At 38.1% G+C, this 23,925-nt stretch overlaps 1 protein-coding gene across 2 annotated transcripts; it reads right to left on the bottom strand.

Moving 5' to 3' along the window:
- Nucleotides 1–352: 352 nt before the first annotated feature.
- Nucleotides 353–22,990, bottom strand: LOC103015497 (flavin-containing monooxygenase 3). Of its 2 annotated transcripts, none has more exons than XM_007165299.2 (9): nucleotides 22,870–22,990; nucleotides 21,764–21,995; nucleotides 12,382–12,570; nucleotides 11,207–11,369; nucleotides 10,814–10,956; nucleotides 9,840–10,039; nucleotides 5,206–5,561; nucleotides 2,913–2,985; nucleotides 353–2,212 (listed from the first exon to the last, which is right to left on the bottom strand). In XM_007165299.2, the coding sequence occupies exons 2-9, from the start codon at nucleotides 21,893–21,895 to the stop codon at nucleotides 1,870–1,872; spliced, it is 1,599 nt and encodes a 532-aa protein (XP_007165361.1). In that variant the 5' UTR covers nucleotides 21,896–21,995; nucleotides 22,870–22,990; the 3' UTR covers nucleotides 353–1,869. The 2 variants fall into 2 exon arrangements, with proteins under 2 accessions (XP_007165361.1, XP_007165360.1); XM_007165298.2 differs by having other exon boundaries at nucleotides 21,764–21,901; nucleotides 22,870–22,989.
- Between the last annotated feature and the right edge of the window lie 935 nt (nucleotides 22,991–23,925).

The raw sequence follows: 23,925 nt of genomic DNA, 5'->3' as shown, positions 1-23,925 counted from the left end.
TGCACTTTTAAGAACTGGTAAGAATTTCTAGATGAAAGTGGGAGTGAAAAAAATCTTTTGTGCTTCATATGTTCAAATTGTGTGTCAGTTGAAATACACACACACACATATATTTAATCTTAGAGTAACATATGTGGAATTGAATGATTGAGAATTACTGTTATGTACCAAAGTGATTAAGACATTGATAATAGTTCAGTTTAGTATGGGAATAGATAGATGTTAATAGGACTATTAAGAGAGTATGTTGGCTACAATAGTTTAGGAAGAATATTATATCCTTCATGAGCCAATTAATGTTTACAAAAACTTAAAGAATCATATGAGGAAGAATAAAAGAAACTGTATCATATCAATTTTAATCTTCAATTTATTTTGCATACTAGCATTTATAACATGAAACAAAATAAAGTTTATGTGCTGTATTTAATTTGTTTACTTGATTCCATTTAGGCCACAGAGTTTCAAGAAAAATTCTGTTTCACTTGGGAATATTTGGGAATACTTCATATCTTGTGAGAAGACCTTAAAAGCAGAATATTATTTTGCTACCTTAAACAATTAGGAAAAGGGAGCGATTTAAAGTTGTGTACAACATCCATAATAAATCTTAGCTCCAAAGATTAAAATATCAAGAGAATTTAAAAAAAAAAAAGAAAAGAAGAAAGTGTTAGAGAAAAATGTGATCTCCTCCTCCTCTTGTTGCTTTAATGGCTTCAGTTAGAAATTTTGTAAGGAGTATTTTATAAGGAGTATGGATTCCAGGATTTTGTAAGGAGTATTTCATCTAAAGAAGCATAATAGAGAAAGGAATAATGAATAAGAAAGATAAAATGGTATTTCCCCCCAAATTTGTGACTGTCCCTTTATAACCAAGTATAGCACAAGATTTTTATTTTAATAAAGTTTGTTTGGAAAAAAAAAAAAAAAGAAATGAAGGTGTAGTGAGAAATATGGAGTTTCACAACATGCAGAGCCCTCTGGTGGCTGGTGATGCTGACAGATTATTTTATCTGCTCCATAATGTCAAACGTGAAAATCTGTAACTATCAAAATTTAATTGTAACATGTAATAATACTTTAAAAGATAAAATTTTAGATTTATTCTGGCACCCCATTCTATAAGGGTATATAATTCTATATGATTTATATCAGGTTTTATTAGGCTTGGGTCATAGCTTTGGCTAAATATTTAATTTTTTAAAAGACTGTCCATTCAGTTAAAAGGTATATTTGGTGCTCTACTCATTATTATTGTTATTGTTGTCATTATTTTGCTGCTACATGTTGGAAAGTTGGTTCCTTATTGAGAATCTAAATAAAATGAGTTACTTCTTGCTAACTTTCATTATAAATGGGGTCTCCATGCTATGTTTCTTGGCCAGGGGAGAGGAGGAATCACTTGGAGGACAGAAATAGAATATAATAGCCAAATTCTCCCCTTGATCCTGAAAATAGTTTGTAGAAGTAGGCTGGGACTATCATATTGCAACTACTCTGCTTAATCTGCTCTTTGTTTAGATTTGAAATACATATTTCAAACATTGTTTAAGGAGAAAAGGAATCATGTCAAATGTTTCAGGAGATGATTTAGGTTAGAGATAAAGAGCATATATCTAATTATGAAATGTTATGGAAATGTTGTGGAATTATGAAATGTTAGTGGAACCTGAAGAGAATTGATTAATGCTCTTCAGATCATGACATGATTCTTACAGGAGCTTATTTAAAAGCCTAGAAATAGTACTGTCTTACTGACTAATGCCTGCTAAATAGGAAAGTAGGAGGTGTGAAATTCCTAATTTTTAAATAGCAAAGTTTCTTCCCAGGTAGTGTTAGTTACTTTCAGAATCCTAGATGGAATGATGATTAGAACAACACAAGGAAAGCAGCAATTGACAGAACAGAAATAAGAACGGGCCTGAACCAACTGCAAAATAAGCAAGGCTTCAGAGGACTCCCAACAATTCTTGTCGTCGTGGGTTTCAATATCCGGTCCCACTGGGTCAGGATGGCATTTCTGGCTCCTGGCCACTTCCCCGGGCCCACCAGCCTAAACTGATATGAGCTGCAAGGGCCAAAGTAAACCTCCAAGGCCAACTTTGGATCTGTGAGAAACAGCCATGGGATGTTGGGCTTTGCCCCAATGAAGGAGGCAAGTTCATCCATATAAACGATATAATCCGTCTGTATGGTATCGCTTTTGCCAAACCTAGGGGCGGGAGAGGAAACAAGACTGTGGTCATCCACACTTTGTGCAGGAACAAGAACAGGGAAAATGCCTCACACCTTTTTATCCATGGGAACCAACATCTATCCTTTGTGTTGGTAAGGGGACTATTGCCCATTATCCTGTACTTTGTAGTTGTTACTAAAGGACTTTCATACTGATCTCATTTGGACATTCCACAACACCGCAAGGCAGCTGAGAAAGGCAATTTTATTCACATTTACAAGTAGGTGAATTGTCTCTTGCTCAAGTGAGGTTATTACTTCATGGCCACTGAGCTAATTAGTGACAGAGGTAGGGCTGGAGCCCAGGTCTTCTGACTAGTTCTCATTTTATTAGAGCTATCTGTTGGAAGGCATCCTTTACATCTTAGAGGATTTATGGGCTAGAAAATTGAAGTCCACATCCACATGTTCCCAAACTCCTCTGACTTCTAATCTTTCTGGGTTTCCTTTCTATGACATATTGCAGGAGCTATGGAGGGTTAAAACAGGATTTAGTGAGGTATCAGGTGCAAAATAGATCCTGGATATAAATATTTGTTGAATGGCTGAATTTAGCTCATAGCTGTCACCGTAATGACCTCACTCAGGGCCATTTAAAACTAAAATAGTTCCAAGTATTCACAAATTCTGCTTTTTCTATGAAAATTCTAGATCCCCTTTACAATAGCTGCTCTTACCATTTGAGCTTTTTCCCCATTTTTTCATCAATATCATTCATCATGTCCTTGACAGAAGGCAAAGTGCAAGTTCCTATAAAAAGGGAAAGACATGATAGTAGTTAAATAAGTCTGTCACAGGACCAGCCTGCAATGTTTCCTTTTTAATAGTGAGTTATGAATCACATTAGTATTTCCAAATTTTTTGTCACTGTCTAGCAAAATAAAATTTTGAGACAAACATACAGTTCATTCCCAATCTTCTCAGTGATGATACTTGTCACAATAATTAAAAGCCATTACCCAAATAGTCTTTTATCTTTGTATCTTTGCACTTAAACCAGTTATCGGATTTAAAAAATCAGTTTCAAAATATTAGATTATATATTCTAATCTCTCAGCTTTATTTTTAAGTATGTTATCTAATAAATTATAGCCAAAGGTAAATAGGCATCTCTTTTTTAAGATTTAAGAAAAAAAATCTTCATAGGAAGTTATCTTGCTTTGCCAGGAAAGGGAATTTACAGCAGATAAGATAGAGAATTTAGTGAAGCCGCAAGGTTCTCTCTGAAAAGCCAATAGCTCCTGAATGAGACTGAGGATATGTACTGTCCACAAGTCACCAAGGATATAGGGAAGTCCCAGGAGACTAAATCTGAGTTGGGGCTGCCCCAAGATTTCAGGCTCTTTCTGGCACCAATTTACAGAATTCTCTGAAATCTAGACCCAAACTTTTGTACCCAGAGATGCTTCAAATTAGTGTGGTTTCTTTGGCAATTCTGGGATCACCTGGAACAAGACTAGAACTCCCAGCCTAGCTCTGATTGCTCAAGACCTACAATGACTTGCCTAACTCCCTATTCCTGAAATCCTTATAGGCAGGATCACGTGAACAGTCTGTAGACATGGCCTTGTTTCAAACCTTGGAACTCATTCTGTTCTTGGGCAGGAGGAGAGATGGAGAAGAGACTATATTCTATAGCCCACCAGCTATTGCCATTGGGCTGCTTGTAGCTGACCCCTCTATCCTGGTACCCTGGTTCCCCCAAATTGGATTGTTTGCCTTATCTTCCATTTCCCCTAAGACTGAGTCTTTGCCTTGTGCATCAGTTCTCTGTTGATTGGGTATCTGCCTTGTCTCCTTTCTTCAGAGCCCAGGTTACAACTCCTGTCCACACAGAGAGTAAGTGTCCCACATTTTAATGCCAGTCTTTTTGAACTTGAACCCTGAGCTTAGCTCTTTCTAAGTAGAATTTCATGCCTTCACCTTCCTGGCTGCTGCCTCACTGGAGTAACATCATCCTGCAACACATCTCTGCTTGGGGACTGGGGAGTGAAGGAGATTCAGAGAGATCACTGATATGAAGGACTGTAATGATGTGGATAGTAGCCTGGTGGTGGGAGGTGATGCAGGCTATGTAGTTGCAGGTTCCAACCACCAGTATAAAAGAACATTTAAACCCCAGCAAGTCAGGTAGGACTGGAAGCCTTAGATGTGGCTTCAAAGGAAGCAGACCAGCTAAGATTCCTTATCCATAAGTTTCATACCTTTAAGAGCAACTAAACTTTGCACACTAAACTTTGACATCTCTATCTGTTCTTTAACCATGGCCCTGTTTGGTCTTATTATCTGAATTGGCCCACGACTGCATTTAAAGCTTAGTGTGAATCTGATCCCAGTGCCTAGGGCTGGATGATGCTGCCTGCCTTCTTTGCTTGGCCCCAATCAAGTTTGTTGTTTCCTTTTTCTTTTTAAAATACAGGGATTTAGTATTCCTTTAAGACTGACTGTCTACCACACCAAGTGCTTTCTGCTTCTAATGATCCATGGCAGGGAAGAAAATAGAGCAGGAAATCCACTTCCTCTCTAGCAATGATAATTTTTTTTCATGACTGTGGATGTTTAAAGTTGGCTGGATATTGGCTTTGAAACATCTTTTATTAACCTTTCAAGAAATGTCATTCTATTGAGTTTTGAAATCTTAATTTTATAAAGTTGTCATGCATTTAAGATGAGAAGCTCTGGTGTTCTCAAGTTTAATGAAAGGTCTTGGGTAATTAACAGTTCTAAGGAGTTATAAATCGCAAACTACTCCTTGAATAATGTCTTGTACTATTGTTTATGACAACCCAATGTAATATATTTTTAATTGCTTATAAAATATAGTACCAAAAATGTAGAATTGTAGATTCTGGAAACTGGATGGGACCTAGGATTTGTCCCTTGTTATTAGGATTATTGTTTTCACAAAGACTCGAAGCCATTCTCATTGGCTTCCATCTTTCCCATCAATGAACTTCTTTGTCTACTTACCCTTTATTACTTGCACTGCCCAGCGAGACTGCAAGTCAGTTGTGGGGATGACAGCTCCAAGGGACTGGACAAGGCCGATCACTGCCATGGTTGGCTTCTCCAGTGGAGGCGGGAAGATGCCTTTAAATAAGGTGACCTCGTTGTCTCTGCTCTTAATGATGGAGTCATCAAGGAAGGGGTAGGCATAACTGTAGCCTGTTGCAAAGATGACACAGTCAATGGCCTCAAACACTGTCCCATCCTCAAAAATGGCCGAAGTCTCTGTAAACTCCTTCACATTTGGCTTAACAGTCACAGTGCCACATAGAATGCGAGCCGGGAGCTCATCATTGAACACGGGCTCTTTCCTCAGGGTGCTGTATGGAAAACAGAGATGACCATTAGAACAGTAACATTTCCTGTTTCTTTTATTGGTCCATAATAATTAATTAATGATTATTAATAGTTAATTAGTAAGGAAGGAGAAAACGACTCAAGATTTTTTAATGTGCCATGGATTGTCACCAATATGGTTGAAGAACAAAACTGATGTAAGGCAACATTGTGGAGTGAGAGAAGTTGTTTTTTTTGCTGATCCCTTCTCTATTTCCTGTGATCTTTCTCTTCTCTTCCACAGAGCTCTCTCTAAATCCCAGAATAAGCACCCAGGCCCTTTCCCCTGTTAAAACCTATATCAGGAAAAACTCTTAAAGTCAGAGTACCTGGGTCTTTAAATTTTTTTCTTTGCTACTTATCAACTGTGAACCTTGATCAAATTAAGTTTTCTTAATTTCTCTTGCCTCATCTTTCTCATCTGGCGTGGCAATAAAGTTATACCTACTGCAGGTCATTGGGAGACCTAAGTAATATAAAGAATTTGGCATAGTTTGTAGCACATACATAGCGCTCAAAATGTTAGCCATTATTCTTAACATAGCATACTCCAAAGTGGTCATCGTGATGTAAAGAAGATCAAATAGGTGGAAAGAAGCCAAAGGTGGGAAGACTGCAGTCAGGTTCTATCATAAAATGTGAAGTGTGAGCCCCATGCAGACAAAGGTACAAGTCAGGTGAGGGAGGGAGCATCTAGGAATTTAAATAAGGCCAGGAGAAGGAGGAGGCCACTGGAAATCTGGAAAGAGAGTGCTTCTGATTACTTTTTATTCAGTAATATCTCTAGTGAGTGCACATAAATCTGAACTTAGGGGTGAACTGAATAATGTTGAAGGAAAAGACTTTGTTCTTATAGGACAGTGAGAGCTGTGAGAGAGCCATAGGTAGACTCCACTGGGGAGGAAACTGAGCCAGACAATGAGATTGGTTGGAATGCTGATTGGAAAAAGGCTGGATTCAACCGCTCGAATTACCTGCCATTTATCTTAAACCCACTGCCATGTTGAAACTTCTTTTGTCAAGGCCACCAGGATCTTCAAGCTGCCAGATCCCATGGTCTACTCTTACTCTTCATTTCACTCAACTTATTAGCAGCATTTGACACACTTGATGGTGTCCTCCTCCATGAAACACTGTCTTCATTTTGCTTTCAGGTCATCACTCACCCTTGATTCCTTTCTACCTACCTCGCTATTCTTTCTCAGTGTCTCCTGCTGAATTCTTCTCCTCTTCCTGACCTCTAAACGATGATGTGCCCCAGGACTCAGCCCTCATACCTTTTGTTTTCTCCATCTCCATTCATTCTTCAAGAGACGTCATCTAGTTTTCATTTCTTTAAATACTATCTATATTCTGATCAGTCCACATTTTTGTTGTTGTTGTTGTTGTTTCAGTTCACATTTTAAACTTATGGTTTGAATGTCTCTTCTGTCTTGTGTATCCCACTGCTTTTCCACATTCTTCTGTGTGAATGTCGAATAGGCATTCCAACTTTGATACGTTTAAAACTAAATTTCCACTCCTTCCATGGTTTTCCACGTCTCAATAGATGTCACCTCCATCCTTGCCCTCTTGCTCAGATCAAAAGTCTGGAAGACATCCTTGACCCTTTTTTTGCTTTCACATCTGTTATTCAATCTAACAGAAAATCCTGTTTGGGTTTACCTTCAAACTGTATCCAAAATCTGACCACTTCTGAGCACTGACGATCCTACTTCAAGCCACCTACCCCTCTCATCTGGATTTTTGACAATAGCCTCTTTATTTATTTATTTATTTATTTTATACAGCAGGTTCTTATTAGTTATCTGTTTTATACATATTAGTGTATACATGTCAATCCCAATCTCCCAATTCATCACACCACCACCACCACCACCCCTGCTTCCATACATTTGTTCTCTACATCTGTGTCTCTATTTCTGCCTTGCAAACTGGTTCATCTGTACCATTTTTCTAGATTCCACATATATGCGTTCATATACGATATTTGTTTTTCTCTTTTCTGACTTTCACTCTGTACGACAGTCTCTAGGTCCATCCACGTCTCTACAAATGACCCAGTTTCATTCCTTTTTATGGCTGAGTAATATTCCATTGTATATATGTACCACATCTTCTTTATCCATTCGTCTGTCGATGGACATTTAGATTGCTTCCGTGACCTGGCTATTGTAAATAGTGCTGCAATGAACATTGGGATGCATGTGTCTTCTTGAATTATGGTTTTCTCCGGGTATATGCCCAGGTAGTGGGATTGCTGGGTCATATGGTAATTCTATTTTTAGTTTTTTAAGGAACCTCCATACTGTTCTCCATAGTGGCTGTATCAGTTTACATTCCCACCAACAGTGCAAGAGGGTTCCCTTTTCTCCACACCCTCTCCAGCATTTGTTGTTTGTAGATTTTCTGATGATGCCCATTCTAACTGGTGTGAGGTGATACCTCCTTATAATTTTGATTTGCATTTCTCTAATAATTAGTGATGTTGATCAACTTTTCATGTGTCTCTTGGCCATTTCTATATCTTCTTTGGAGAAACGTCTATTTAGGTCTTCTGCCTATTTTTTGATTGGGTTGTTTGTTTTTTTAATACTGAGCTGCATGAACTGTTTATATATTTTGGAGATTAATCATTTGTCCATTGATTCATTTTCAAATATTTTCTCCCATTCTGAAGGTTGTCTTTTCATCTTGTTTATAGTTTCCTTTGCTGTGCAAAAGGTTTTAAGTTTCATTAGGTCCCATTTGTTTACTTTTGTTTTTATTTCCATTTCTCTAGGAGGTGGGTCAAAAAAGATCTTGCTGTGATTTATATCAGAGAATGTAAACTCTTAGAGGAAAACATAGGAATAATGCTCTTTGACGATAGCCTCTTGCCCAGTGTTTCCACTTCCTTCCTTGACCTACCCACCTATAATGAGTGATGACCATAATAGCCAAAGTGATCTCTTCAAATTAACTTAGATCTTGTCTTCAATTTACTCAGATGCCTGCAATGGCTTCCCACTGCATTCAGAGTAAAGGCCAGACTCCTTACAGTGGCCTACAAGACCCAACGTCAACTGGCTATATTGATGTCTGGTTTCATTTCCTGCTACTCTCCCCAGCCATCTTCTCCAGGAAGAGAAGCTCATTGTAGTTTGTTGAACATACCAGTCATACCCCTGAAGAGGTGATGTCCTAGCTGTTCCCATTGTCCAGAATACTCTTCTCCAGATATCCTCATGGCTCATTTTCTCATCTCCTTCAGGAATTTGCTTAAAAGTTTTCTCAGTGAGACCTCCCCTGCAGAGTGTTTAAAATTGTCCTGATGGCACTCCCTGTTACCCTTGCTTGCTTTGTTTTTTCTCCCTGATACATGTCACCATATGATTTTCTGCTATTTGTTTATTGTCTATTTCCCACTACTAGAATGTGGGACAGGGATTTTATGTGTTTGTTCACTGCTGTATCCACAGGATTTAACACAGGTCCTGGCACATAATAAATGCTTAATAAATATTTGTTGAATTAGTGAATTAACTTTGATGTAAACAGCTTACAATTTGGGTTTTTCACCCACGTCAAAGTAATTTCTTATCATGTGACTGGCTTGGGGGATGTTATAGGAGAGAGTGAGGAGGAGACTGAAGATGTAAACATTGTGGCCATAGTTCAGTGCGAGGCCTCCATTAAGGGGCAGGTGAGGAGAGCGAAGCACAGGGAAAGTTCTGCTTTGCTTAATTTAACTTTGTCATTAAGAAAGAGGCAGTAGAAAAAGAATTAAAAAAAAAAAAAAAGAAAGAGGCAGTAGAGCAAGGTGGCTAAGAGTGAGGGACTCTGGAGTCAGCAGATCTGGACATGCCTTTAACTTCCTGGCTGTGCGGCTTTGGTAAAGTTAACTACATTGAACCACAGTTTTCTCATCTCTGAAATGAAGATTATAACAGAGCCATCCTCATAGTTGTTGTGAAAATAAAGGGAGATAATGAGTGTCAGAGACTCTGACATGTCTTAAGGGCTTAAAACATGTTGACTATTATTATCATAACTCTAGGGACTAATTCCTGAGGTATTGATATTATATAAATTTCCAGCTGTGCAAATCTGGTAAGGAGGATTGTGAATAGGAAAATACCCCTAACTTTTGCAATTCTTTATCCTCTGAAATGTGAGAGGTGATTACTTCACTTTGATTTGTTTAGGGGTTACAACACACATAAGGGTTGTTGACACTGAAATAAAAATTAGCAGGCATAACATGTTTAACTCTGTTTTACCCATTTAAAGGCATCAAGCCATAGTTCTCATGCTTGAATCTTGCATTCATTTGCTTCACGTACCACCAGTCAGAGATGACTGTTGGTAAGTTGTTCTTGAGGAAGGTTTCAAATCGAGTGATAAACATCATGTCCCATGGATAGCCACCATGCCAGACCCGGCTCATCACCCAGGAGCCACTTCTGGAGCTGACGATGACCTTAAAAAACACCATTTCAACCATTAAAGTGGTGACCATTTGTACTGGATATTGTGATATATCCCCCAGATCTGCCTTTAGGAATGGAGATATTAAAACAGCTTCTGGGAGTGTTGCCAGAAGGCAACCCTCAGCTGTCAGCCCTCTTTGGCAGTTACTTTTGTAACTTATACGCTTTTTGGATTCCCTGCATTCAGTGACTGGTTAATGGAAGGATATAAAGGCCCAGCCTCTCACTTCAACTAGAGACAATTCTAAAGGACTGTCCTAGCTTCAGAGTAAATAAAGGAAAACTTCTTTCCCTTCCCTCAGAGGTATTCATCCAGAGAGCTCTCCCAAATAAACTTCCTGCACTATAATCTACATCTTAGGATCAACACTCTGTCGTACTCCTCCAGGCAAATTTTCATATTTTAATCAAATCTTCTCTGGTGTTGATGACCAATAACAATTCTAGTCATATTTCTTCTAGTGCTTATCTGATGATCCCAAAATGATCCCATTAGTTTCGGAGGAATTTACTGGACACATGTTAGACACTAAATGTCCCAAAGAAGAAGATTGTTGAATGACAACATCACTCCTTGCTGAAGTTCTGCCTTTGCCATATCAGGCTATTTAAAATCTCACAAGTTACCAGGGAAGTTGAGCTATATGAAACACTACTTAGTCTTCCTATCAAGCACCCTGCTCTTCTCCTGTTTCGTTATCACACCTTTCAAATGGTGTGTCTGTCCCTTTAAAGATAGTTCCCTTAGTATCTGGGAGGCGTACCTGTTCAGCTGTGTGGCTGAGTTCTGAGGCAATATCACAGCCTGAATTTCCCAGGCCAATCACCAGGACTCGCTTCCCCTTGAATATTCCTGGTTCTTTATAGTCCCAGCTGTGCAAGCATTTGCCTTTAAAAAGTTGTAGACCTGAGTGAAAAGTGGGAAACATATGAATCATTTGATTTTCATGTAAAAAACTGCTGTAACACATCTTGTGGGTGAATATAGTTGCAGTAATCTGGAATTTTAGCACACCAGGTATGTTAGATACAATAGAAGCATATTTTAATTTAACGTGTACTTTTATAAATTGTACTTTTATATATGTAAGAAAGGCATTATCAAGGTTATTCATTCATGTCAGATTTGTAGATGGCACCCTAAATTTTGGCCTTACCTGGAAAGGACTCTTTTGGTAGGTTGGGGTACACATGATGTCCAGAACAAATCATTACAGCATCAAAGACAGCTGATTCTTTTTTACCATCCTTTTCAGTGGTAACGTCCCATTGGCCAGTGACTGAGAAATCAGGACGTTTACTTACACTGGATACAAGTGTCTAAGAGAAACATAGAAAGATAGCCTTCTTTTTTTCTATGCTAACAGGTAGGTTTGGCACCAACTTGATCAAATAGGGTGAAAAAAATCTTTAATAGGGGCTTAGGAAAAATACTTAATTCATTATGAAGGTACATATTACAAATTCAAAATTCCTTCAGAATAATTCAAAACATTAAATGGTCTATATGTTTTTTATCCCCACATGGTTCCTTGTGTATGACCAGTATTTTCTGCAGTAGAAGAGTGATTCCTTTTGGAGCTATGACAGTGAATTGAATCATAGTTTACAAGAGGCATGTAGCACATGTAGTAAATAATCTGGTGGCCAATAATTTTTGTAGTAACAACTATTTCCTAACGTATTTCATTAGTCATTTTATTTTTAACATTATTGTCTTAAAATGAAAGATGTTGTCTATATTCAGAGCATAAGTTCTTCTCAAATTTTAGTGTGCGTAAGGATTACCTGAAAAACCTTAGGAATCAGGATCGGGCCTGCAGCCCAGGGAGGGAGCTGTGAAGGAGGAAAGGTTCCTACACCTTGGGAAGGCTCCTCACCAGTGGAGAAATTAGAGTGGATGGAGGGGGAGTTTCAGAGCCTAAAAGGGGAAAGCAGCCCCAGCCCCAGCTTATTTTCTAATATAAGCATTTAAGCTTATAATTTTCACGAAAGTTTTGCTCTCTCTGCTTCCCACAAATACCGATATGTAGAATTTAAATTATCATTCAGCTCTAAATATTTTAAAATTTCCATTGCAATTTCTTTTTTGACCCATACATTGTTTAGGAAAAAAGAGCTCTTAAATTCATGGAATGTGGTCAAGTTTTGTAAATTTCCTACGTATTCTTGAGAAGAATGTGTATTCTCTAAATCTAGGGTCAGAGAAGCCACATCATTAAAAACGTTGACAAGTAAGAAAGAGACACTGAAAGGAACTAATGGGAATCTACTAATAAAAAGAAAATTCCTCACAGTAATGCCCCGAATTAATTTCTTGATAATATCTTACCTTAAGTTGAATGTATCTCAGGAGGTTCTTTTCTTTGGCAAACGCAGTGATGTATTCCTGGAGCTTACTGTTATGCATAAAGTTGGGAAAGTCATCAGGAAAAGGGAAGTCTGGAAAACATGTCATCTCTTTGGAAGAGTTGGTAAAGACTGACCGATAAATGCTGGCCCTGCCTTCCTCGGCATGGTCCTGTGAAAGTATGGTTTTAAATGGAAGAGAGTTTGTAAATGAGTATACTTATCATGGTCAGGGCCAGTTCCAAATAATTACCGCTCATTTTCAGTCGGCCTTTACCCACAAGTAAGTGAAATAAGATGAGGCATAAATTAACTTCACTTAAACAATTTGATGATAATCAAAGGAACTTAGAATGTGGAAAAATATATCTTTCTTAACATCTTTGCTTTTCTAAGGGAAACAAATTCTGAATTTCATCATGTCCTTTAAAGAACATGTAACTGGAATAATTTTATTCCTTTTAGCCATTAAATACAGTGGTAGCTATTTTCCAAAATTCACCCATGCATGATTTCAGTGTGTCAACACATAAGCATGGGCAAACAAAATGTGATATATACATACGATGGAGTATTATTCAGCCTTAAAAAGAAAGGAAATTCTGATATATGCTGTGATAGGCATTAACTTTGAGGACATGTGCTAAATGAAATAAGCCAGTCACAAAAAAATAAATACTGTATAATTCCACTTAGCTGAGGTAACCTGAGTGATCACATTTATAGAGACTGAAAGAGCGGTGGTTGCCTGGGACCAGGGAGAGGAAGGAATCCAGAGTTATTGTTTAATTTCTGTATTATTTTACTTTGGGAAGATTAAAAATGTTCTGGAGAGGGATGGTGGTATGATTGCACAGTAATGTGATTTAATGCCACAGAACTATGCACTTTAAAATGGTTAAACAGTAAATCTTTATTGTGGTTTATTTACCACAATGAAAAAAATTTCCTTTAGCATGTGATGAGGTAGTTCTGGTGGATTAGATCATGATATTTTCTTATGTACCTAGGGCAGAGAGAAGTTTGGTTATGTTTAGAACAGTGTTTTTCAAATGTTTTTGACCATACCCTATAGTTAGTAATATATTTTATATTGCAACCCAGTGCATGCACACACACAAACACACACACAGTGGGGACAAAAGTTTTATGAAATAAATCATTTTCAACAAGTTGAGTTGCACGCATACTTTCTATACATTCCATTTAAACATGCAGATTGATTCATTAATTTATATCATAGCACACTAATGAGTCATAATCTCCAGTTTGAAAAACATTGGTTTAAGCGAACTGGGTAAGGAGAAAGGGGAATAGAGGCAGAAAAAGGGGTAATGGTGGATTACCTAAGTCCTAAGCTTTGTTCTGGAATTCTGAAATTAACATAACCTCCTGTTAGATAGATTGAGGGGAACACTGAGGGAAGAGGGGCTTTTGTTTTCACATTTGAAATTCTGGTAAGATATCAGAATAGATATCAAAGGCTCCCCCTGAACCAACCTGGGTAGGGGGATGTTGACACAGGAAAGTCAAGTAGCAATGATTAGGAAGAGGTAGGACCTTAGTTTAGCTCTCTTGAACCCATTCAGTTTGAACAAAACATAGGAGTTCCTGCTTGCTCCCAACAGGGATGCAGAAATTATCTGAGAATCTTAGTAGGTAGTTTACCAGAGAGTTGCCATGGAAGAAGCTAAGCGACATTTTAGGAGAGATGCAGAGTGGACCACTTGGGTCAGGGACTCAGTGAGAAAACTGGACCTGACAAGTGAGGTCTATTCAGCAAGGAGATTCAGTGGCTCCTGATTAAGCTAAGAGAGGACAGTCTCCAGGTTCATCAACTGCTGTCTTACCCTCTTGAAGGATGAGTGTGAATGGTAACCAAATAGAATAGAAACATCAGGAGACCAGAGGGGCCAGAGGACAGTCCCAAGACCTGTGTTTGAATCTGGGAAACTTTGGCTTTCCTTTACCACAAGGTCATTTAAGTTCTCCTTCTCCATAAGCCCAGATACAATTTTGGAAAGAGCTGAGGGGCAAGGAGGGGACCTGAAAGACTGAGTATTGATCCAAAAGAGACCTAGAGATTAAGCTGTGCCAACTGAGGGTACTCCTTGTGTCTTAGAATGCTTTTATGCTTCTCTCTATGTAATTCTGGATATTTGTCTGTTGTCCTATTTATGCTAGACATAAACGAGTGACCTGAACACTTAGTAGTCTAGTATTACTTACTGACGAAACATTGCAAAATATCAAGAACTCATAGGAGAAAATGGGAGAGGATCTCCCAGGACAGAGTGAGAGTTTTAGGGTTCGCTGACATGCTTCATGACTTTCCCTCAACTTATAACATGAGGCATTTGGTAGACAGAATTTTAAGAGTGACCCTTAGTGCTCCTCATCCTTGTACAGTCATTTGCCCTCTGAGTATGGGTGAAACCTGTAAATATCATATCACTCAAAGTATGAGGAGGATTCAGCTTGTTGTTCTTGGCGTTGAAGATGGAGGGTGCCATATGCCAAGGAATACTAGCAGCCTTTAGGAGCTGAGAGGAATCCCAACTTACAGCCAGCAAGGAAACAAAGACCTTAATCTTACCACAGCAAGGAACTGAATTCAGTCACCACCCTGTATGAACTTGGGTGCAGATTCTTCCCTTGTGCCTCCAGATAAGGGCCCTGCCCAGCTAGCAGCTTATTTTTGACCTCGTGAAACCCTAAGCAAAGAACCTAGCTGAACTATGCTGTACTTCTGATCTGCACACCTGAGAGTAAAAAATAAGTGTTGTTCTGAGCTGCTAAAGTTTGTGGTAATTTGCTACGCAGAAATAGAAAACTAATACAAGGCCAAAGGTAAGGTTTTGGAGCAAGCCAAAGTCGGGGAAAATTATGTAATGTAACAACAAGGGAGGAGTTTCATATAATAAAAATGATGCAAACCTTTGAGACAGGTTTGAGGTACTTTTGCAACTTTGGTTGCTTCAGGGTAATATTCAGTAAATCCCCCTAGCAATGCTGAGCTGATTGGTCTTCAGTTTTTCTTGGGTTCCGAAAAGGCCATGATTAATGAGAGAGGAGTTGCAGCATCAACTAACCGCATCATTTGTGACTTGCTTAAAAAAAAAAAAAAGCACAAAAATATGTCATGGACATCTTACTATTCCTATTTGGTATTATAGTGTATCTCAGAGCCCATGTTTATAGACTGATTCTTTTAAGTTGATCATATAAGAAGTTCATAAGAGAATGACTGTAGAGTCATAAATTGCATTTTCAAATACAAATTTTTTGTGGGGCAAGTGTTCAACAAAGAACCAAACCTTGGTTATTTATGGAAGTAGCTTTATTTATTTATTTTTGATTACTAAAGTAATTCAGACTTCTGATTAAACATGACAGATTATATAGATGCATTAAACTTTTTTTCCACTAAAATTACTGCAAAGGTATCAGAGGTATGAACCCACAAGAAAAGAAAAAGAAAAAGAAATAAAAGCAAACAAGAAATAGCAACAATATTTTGAAAGTAGAACATAGATGCATGAGTGATAACTGACTTAACAGACCAAAGAAAGGTGAAAGCTAAGACTAGATCTAATCAACTGGGAATCTGGATCAAATAATGATACTCTAAGACATTCAAGGTCTACAATCTTTTACTTCACATATATAATTTCTCAGAAAACTACTGAGGATGTACTCTCATATAGTCTACTAAAATGAGAGAATAAACAAAATAGTAGAAAGATAAGGTTTCCAGACAATAGGGTTACCCAGGGTAAAGCAGTGTAACTAGCCTAGGGAAAAGAAGGAATACAATCTGAAAGTATCTTTAAGAGATAGTTGAGAGAAGAATTAAGCTGGTGAAACACCTTGTGTGTTTAAACATGTTGAGAGGAGAATCAGAATTCTGTAGGATGGCCTGGGGTTTGAATTAGAGATAGCATTTATAAAATTAAACCAACAAAGGACATAAGGCAGTTATTAGCTCCAGTGAAAACAAAAAGTTATTTAAGAAAGAAAATATAGCAATGAACAGTATTTACATGGTTATAATAATATAAACATGAAGGTTTACTTAAACAAAAAGAATGGTATAACTATATGAACAAGAGACGACGGAAAATCTTGTAAATGGGTGTGTCTTTTGTTTGAAATATTCTAAGGGATTGTTGTTTGTACATAGCACCAATCAAAAAAAATTCTATAAATACAGAGGAAGTTACAAGAAATGGGTCAAAAATGAATATGGTGAAACAGACAATTCAAATTTAGCCTAAAAGAGGCCAGGTATTAGAGTAAGAGGAGATAACAGTGTTGCCTGACTTTCTAATTTTTCAAAAGAAGATATATCCCTAGATTTTTATGTGAAATATCATGATTTTAAAATAATGGATCAAAAAATTTTAAAAATGTATAGATCAAATAAAACAGAACAGCTTTAGTATAAAAACAGTCAGTTTGCTAACTCTAAAACATGCATAAACTATTGATTTTTTGTCTGGTAATTCCAACCTCATTGTATTATTTTTTGCAACCATTTTCCAAATGATGTCCTTCATGGTATAAAATCAGATAGACAGTAACTGATAATTTTTCCTCCTTTCCAGTTTCTCTTTTTTATTATCAATCGCTTGTCTTATTGAATTGGCTCAAACTTCTAAAAGAACATTAATCAATAGATCTTTAAGAGAGAGCTTAAAAATTTCCTGGAGGCATTATTTTCTATCATTTTGTTATAAATTTCTATTTTATTGTATTGGCAACAGAGAATTTCATTTTATTTATATATTTTTTCAAAAAATTTGAGGCTTTTTGGTTGAGTCAGTTTTAGAAATGTTCCATGGGCACTTGAAAATAAGGCATATTTCATCTTTTTATAGTGTTTGTTGTATATCAACTAGTGACAGACCAAAGTGCAAGATGTAATAGTTGTTAAGCTACTATTTGACCAAAACTATGATCCTTAAAAAATAAAATAACAAACTAAACATTAGTCTAATTCCTAAGATTGCACTTTCAAATTTAAAGAGCCAATAAAACCCCAAAAGAGGGGCTTCCCTGGTGGCGCAGTGGTTAAGAATCTGCCTGCCAATGCAGGGGACACGGGTTCGAGCCCTGGTCTGGGAAGATCCCACGTGCCGTGGAGCAAATAAGCCAGTGTGCCACAACTACTGAGCCTGCGCTCTAGAGCCTGTGAGCCACAACTACTGAGCCCGCATGCCACAACTATTGAAACCCGTGCACCTAAAGTCCGTGCTCCACAACAAGAGAAGCCACGGCAATGAGAAGCCTGCGCACCGCGATGAAGAGTAGCCCTGCTCGCCACAACTAGAGAAAGCCCACGCACAGCAACGAAGACCCAACGCTGCCAAAAATAATAAATAAATAAAGTTAAAAATTAAAAAAAAAATACCTAAAAGGGGCTCCAAAGAAAAACATTTCTTTCCTTAAAAAAATTAACATTGTTTTCTATCTGAAATGATTTTCCCTCTGATGAAAGATCAAACTGTAGATCTCTATGTAGAGTTGCCAGTTCATAATGAAAAGCAATGAGCACTAGAAATTTAGAATTAGGGCTCATATAACTCAAAATTTCAGGCCCATAGAATATAAATTTTTAGTTTAATACTAGAATATTCCAATCACATCAAAAGCCAACGTGGCTGTGGCCTTGTTCTTGACAAGTAATTCAGTGGTAGATTAGTTGCCAAGTTTGCATCAGAAAGCAATGTGATCTTGAAATATGGCATGAGTTTTCTGCTGCTCCCTTGGGTTGTTGACTCTGCTAGTGTGCATTTGGGATGCAGAGGTGGAGGAATTCATAGCTTTGGGTGAGTTTAGGAAGCTTGATAGTGATTATAATTAACACAAGGAGAGACTGAATATTAAAGATCAAATAGATACATAGGCTAGAAAAAACTCAGGGGAAGTGAACAATGGGTTGTATGCCCAGAAAAAAAGAGACTTTATTCATGACACTTCAGGCCAAAATACAGTTTACTCACATATTGTTTGGGGGACTCCTGAGAAAGAAAGACCTTTCCCCTAGACCTGCATCCTAGTCACAACGTACTTTATTTTCTCAGCGATCAGAGCAGGTGAGGGAAATATATCATCTTGTCTTTAGATCAGGGTTAGAAGAAAGAACTAGAAGAGCTATAGGAAAGTGCTATAGGAAACAGCTACAAAAGTTTGGATTATCTGCACTTCACCCTTTTTACACATAGCTAATATTTGGATCTCTCTGAAAGAAAAAAAAGTTGAGAGAATGTAAAGTGCTGTCTTTAGAAACTAAAGATAATGAAAATCCAAAATTTAACCTGATTTTATAATATAATCCCATGATGTGAATTCTAGGTATACTGCTACAGACTCCTAGAGGTATTGGAGAAACACTGCAAGTCACAACATCATTTGCAATCTTTAGGTCCTCTCACAGAGGTGAAATAGTTTGGAAACTCCGAATAACCAAGTATATTAGTTTCTATTAGCTTCGTGAGGCTATTATAATAAATTACCACAAACTTGACAGCTTGAAAAAACAGGAATTTATTCCCTCATGATTCCAGAGACCAGGAGTTGGAAACCAGTATCACTGGGCCTAAATCAAAGTGCTGGCAGGACCACGTTCATTCCAGAGGCTCTAGGGGAGAATCATTGTCTCTTCCAGCTTCTGGTGCATGCCAGCGTTCCTCGGCTCTTTTAGCATCTTGAGGCCACCTGTATTCCTTGGCTAATATCCCCTTTCTCCATCTTCAAGGTCACAGCATAGCATCTTCAAATCTCTCTTTCTGATGAGGTTGCATTTTCTTTTCTATCTTTGTGTGTCAAATCTCTCTCTGCCTCTCTATTTTAGGGGTTTATGTTATGGCATCTTGGGCCCACCCAGATGATCCAGGATAATCTCATCATCTCAAAATTCTTAATTTAGTCATGTCTGTAAATATCCTTTGTCTTTATTAGGAACATATACAGGTGCTAGAATTAGGACCTGATATCTTTGAGGATGCCATTGTTTGAAAAGCCTACCCCAGTCCACTGTCAGGCCCCTAAGGATTCACATTTATCCCACACGCCAAATACATTCACTTCAGCCCAACATCCCCACAGTCTCAATCCACTGCAGCATCAAATCAAATCCCAAATCTCACTTATATATCATCAACTTAAAAGTCCTAAATCTCATCATCTAAATCAGGTGTGAATGAGACTGAGTATGATTCACCCTGGGATAAAATTCTCCATTTCTGGACCTGCCAAACAAGGAAACATGTTGTCTTCCTCTAAAATACAGTGATGGGACAGGCATAGGGTACCCGTTACAAAGGTTCCCATTCAAAAAGGAAGAAAATGGAAGGAAAAAAGGAGTCACCCGTCCCAAGCAATTTTGGAATCCAGCAGGGCAAGTTTCATTAGGTTTCAAGACCTGGTAATAAGCCTTTGTGTCTCAAGGCTCCAGCCTCTGTGTTTGAGGTTCCAGCCTCTAGGGTAAATTTTCTTTTTCTTGAAGAGCAGCACGTATTTGCAGCTGCATAGTTTATCACTCTATGATGCTAGGTTCAAATTTTTAAAGTCTTCCTTGAGCAACAAGAGAGGCAGCTGCATAGTTTATCACTCTATGATGCTAGGTTCAAATTTTTAAAGTCTTTCTTGAGCAACAAGAGAGGCAGCTGCTCTCAAAAGCTATATCAGCAGTGTCTTTCTTCAGCAATGCTTTGCAAAGTAAGTTTTTAATTTATTTATTTATTTATTTTTGGCTGTGTTGGGTCTTCGTTGCTGTGCGCGGGCTTTCTCTAGTTGAAGCAAGCGCGGGCTACTCTTCGCTTTGGTGCGCGGGCTTCTCATTGCAGTGGCTTCTCGTTGCGGAGCACGGGCTCTAGACGCACGGACTTTAGTAGTTGTGGCACATGGGCTCAGTAGTTGTGGCTCACGGGCTCTAGAGCACAGGCTCAGTAGTTGTGGCACATGGGCTTTGTTGCTCTGCGGCATGTGGGATCTTCCCGGACCAGGGCTGGAACCTGTGTCCCCTGCATTGGCAGGTAGATTCTTAACCACTGAGCCATCAGGGAAGCCCGCAAAGTAAGTTTGAATATGAGGATTTGGTTAAGATCACTGTGTAGAAGACTTGCCTGCTCATTAAGCCACTTGTTGAAATGTCACCCAGCAGTTTAAAAAGGGGTTAAGAATTCAGGCTGGAGAGAAAAGTCAGATTGAATTGGGGTCTTGTCTTTACCATTTACCAGCCGTTTATCATTTTTTCTTTTCTTTTTAAGCTTCAGCTTCATTTGTAAAGGGGAAAAACTCATACCTAGCTTATAGGATTATTATAAAGACTGAATTAAATGGGAAAGGTGTTTGGCATATAGAAAGTGCTCAATAAAATAGCCCTAAGATTCATCAGTGTGCTAATCTGAAGATCTGTCAGCACATTCCAGTGACATGCTGGGCTCCACAATGTTATAAAAGATACTGCATGTTTTGAAGAGTTCTTTACAGCCTAGAAAATATCTACATTAATAATTCTCATATCTTTATAATATTTAAAGAGCTGTCACACTGTCTCCTTAAATACAACCTTTTATTAAGGTATAAAGTTTAATACTAATTTTGCATTTGAGAAGGAAATGGTGGCTTAAAAAGGGTTAATGATCTTCCTATGTTTCCATATGTGTTAATGGTTTATCAGAAGAAGAAGAAGAAAACAGGAGTAGGCTTAGCCAGACAGCATTCCTAATGTTGGAGACACTGAGGGAGTTGGGGGCACAAGGCAACCCACACACCCGATGATATGCTTGTCAGACAACACAGGAAGTGATTTAACGTCAGCTTACAAGCATGTCTGCTGATGGAGTCCTCAATATAAATGCATAGAAGTAAAAAGTCATTGAAGAACTTCAAATCAGTGTGTCCTATTCTTGGTCCCTCTCGTAGCTATCTCACGAATTATGCGTTTTGGGCAAGACCGAAGTCAGCACCTGAAATCTTAAAATCTGTGGTCTGAATCACTAAGAGGATGTTCCAGAACCTCAACAAAAGAATGGAAAGAGCCGTTGCTTTTTAAATGAATAACTCATGTAATTCCATTACATAAACCTAACCAATATTTGACCATGGATTTTATCCCCAGGTGGCTCACTTATTAATGATTTATTGGAGTTGAGCTCTGTACACAGAGACTAACCAGCCCACTATCTCATTTACTTTTGAAGTAAGTAAGGGACTTACTTTCCAACCTGCTTCTGATGTTGTGCTTCATAGAGTGAGTGTAACTGCCATGACAGCTTGTTTGGAAGGCTGTGTTCAAGCAATGTGCTCTCACACTTCCCACCTCACTCCCCAGTCTACTGCAGTGGTGTCCCACTCACCGAGAATTTCCACAGGCCCCCGATGTCTTCGCCCTTCTCAAAGCAGGTGGGCTCCAGCCCCTCTTCCAGGCAGCTCCTGATGGATGCCAAGCCACTGATGCCAGCTCCAATGATGGCCACTTTCTTCACCATGGTTGCCTGTGCAAAGGCCCAGGGAACATTTCCAGCAACAGTATTGCTGAAGACTCATTTTTGGATTTTTTTTGGTATCACTTTTTGGCTTAATAAGAAACTTTGTTTTTGCACCAAGGAAAGCAATATTAAAAGAAAATAGATCAGAACTTTTTTTTAGTCATCTAACTACACTTTGCATTTCTCTTTAATTTCTAAAGAGAATATTTTTTCCTCCCAAAAAAAACACTTTGTTTTCAGTCAACTCTCCAAAATTAAGAGGCTGATGATCTGGCAAAATATTTGTCTTCTTTGCCTTTGGCCCTTTGTCATATACTCTGTACTAGAGACAGTAAATGGGAGAAAGAGGAGATTCACCGCTAAAACACATATACACACACTTATACCCACAAATATTTATATATGTATGAATGAAGAAACAAATATATATGTGTATGTATATAAATGCATATACATACACACATATAAATACACACACATATTTATTTCTTCTTTCTACTTTAACATAAGCCTTGAGAAATAAGGTCTGGTTATATCTGTGTTTCGGTATGCCAGGAAGTCACCCTCTTTTCTCCCCTAATAATGTTCTTCACCTTCTCAATTAAAAAGAAAAGTCAAGTCTCTTTATCTAAAAACAACTTCTTCCCACTAGCTGCTACCCTCCACCTCCATTATCTTCTAAAAAAAATTATGTTTCCTAATCTTTTCCTATTCCTGACCATATCTTTAGACCTGACTATTACTTTTCTCTGTTTTTGTCTTTTTAGACAAAATCACATAGATATGCAGAGAAGTAGATTTGGATGACAAAAATCGTAATCCTTAATTCTCAGAAAATAAAAAAAGATCTACTTGAATTATATGTCATTCTCATTTTGGCCATATTTGGTACAAATATAGCATGCTCCTTCTCCATTTACCAATCCCACTCTCCTCCCTCTCAAATCATTATAGTATCACCCTTCTTTTTCTACCTTTTCTTTATCTTCTGTTCTTCTGAAGGTTTAAGTCTTGTCCAAGATATTTGGGCAGTTTGAAAGAAAAAATGCTTCCCTGAACCAACACTCTAGGGGGGATTATTGCAAAATGGGAGGAGTTGCTCTTAAAGAGGAACTCATTTCCTAGTCCTCCAGCAAGTGAGGACACCATCAACTCCCTGCTAGGGGTGGGGCTCTGCTCTAGTCTCTTGGCTGTCCAATCCCTGCTTTCCCTTTAGTCCTAGTAAACCCAATCTACTTACACTCCTGGACTCTTGGCCTGGGGCTCAGGCATTTGTCCCAGATAGATGACTCTGCAGTTTTCTGCTCCATTTTATGATGTGTTATTCAAAATTTACCTTATTTTTCTCATTTCTAATTCTTCTCTGGGTATCTCATAGTAGCCCCCCAATACTGTTGAAAACTAGCTGTTTAATTGAGATATCCCAGCAGTGAAGATGGGTTTTCTTTCCTTCCTCTTATCCTCTCTTTGGACCTTTGTGGCCAAAGGCCTAGATTTCTCAAATTTGTATTTCTTTGATTCTGGTCAGTGTGTAGTCATGGAAAAGATCAAATTCCATAAATTGATCCATTAGCACCAGGTAAAATTATGTTGGTGATGAGACTAAATAAACTGCACTTAACTCCCGGTCATGAAGTATATTGAAGTTTCTAAAAATTGTTTCTCTACCAACCATATTCCTCTATCACTTAAAATGATGATACCTCAATTATTTGACTCAGTGAGTCCCCTCATTAAGCAGGTAATACTTAGCATAAACTGGCATATATTTAATTCTGGAGGAATTGCCTTTTTATGTTTTTTGGAGGTGGTGATGCTCATCTATAAAGTAAATGTGGTGAGTGGAGAGTCAGAGACACTTCAAATCTTAGTTCAGTCACTTAGAGCTGTGTGGCCTTGGGCAAGTCATTGAACCTCTCCAATTCTTGTTTTCTTCATTAATAAAATGAGGATACTATCTATCTTGCTGAATTGTTACAAGGCTTAGAGGAGATATATATGTATATATATGTATATACACGTATTTATAT

This window comes from Balaenoptera acutorostrata, chromosome 1, assembly GCF_949987535.1.
Source record: "Balaenoptera acutorostrata chromosome 1, mBalAcu1.1, whole genome shotgun sequence".
NCBI lineage: Eukaryota > Metazoa > Chordata > Mammalia > Artiodactyla > Balaenopteridae > Balaenoptera > Balaenoptera acutorostrata.
This window is presented reverse-complemented; position numbering and strand designations above follow the sequence as displayed.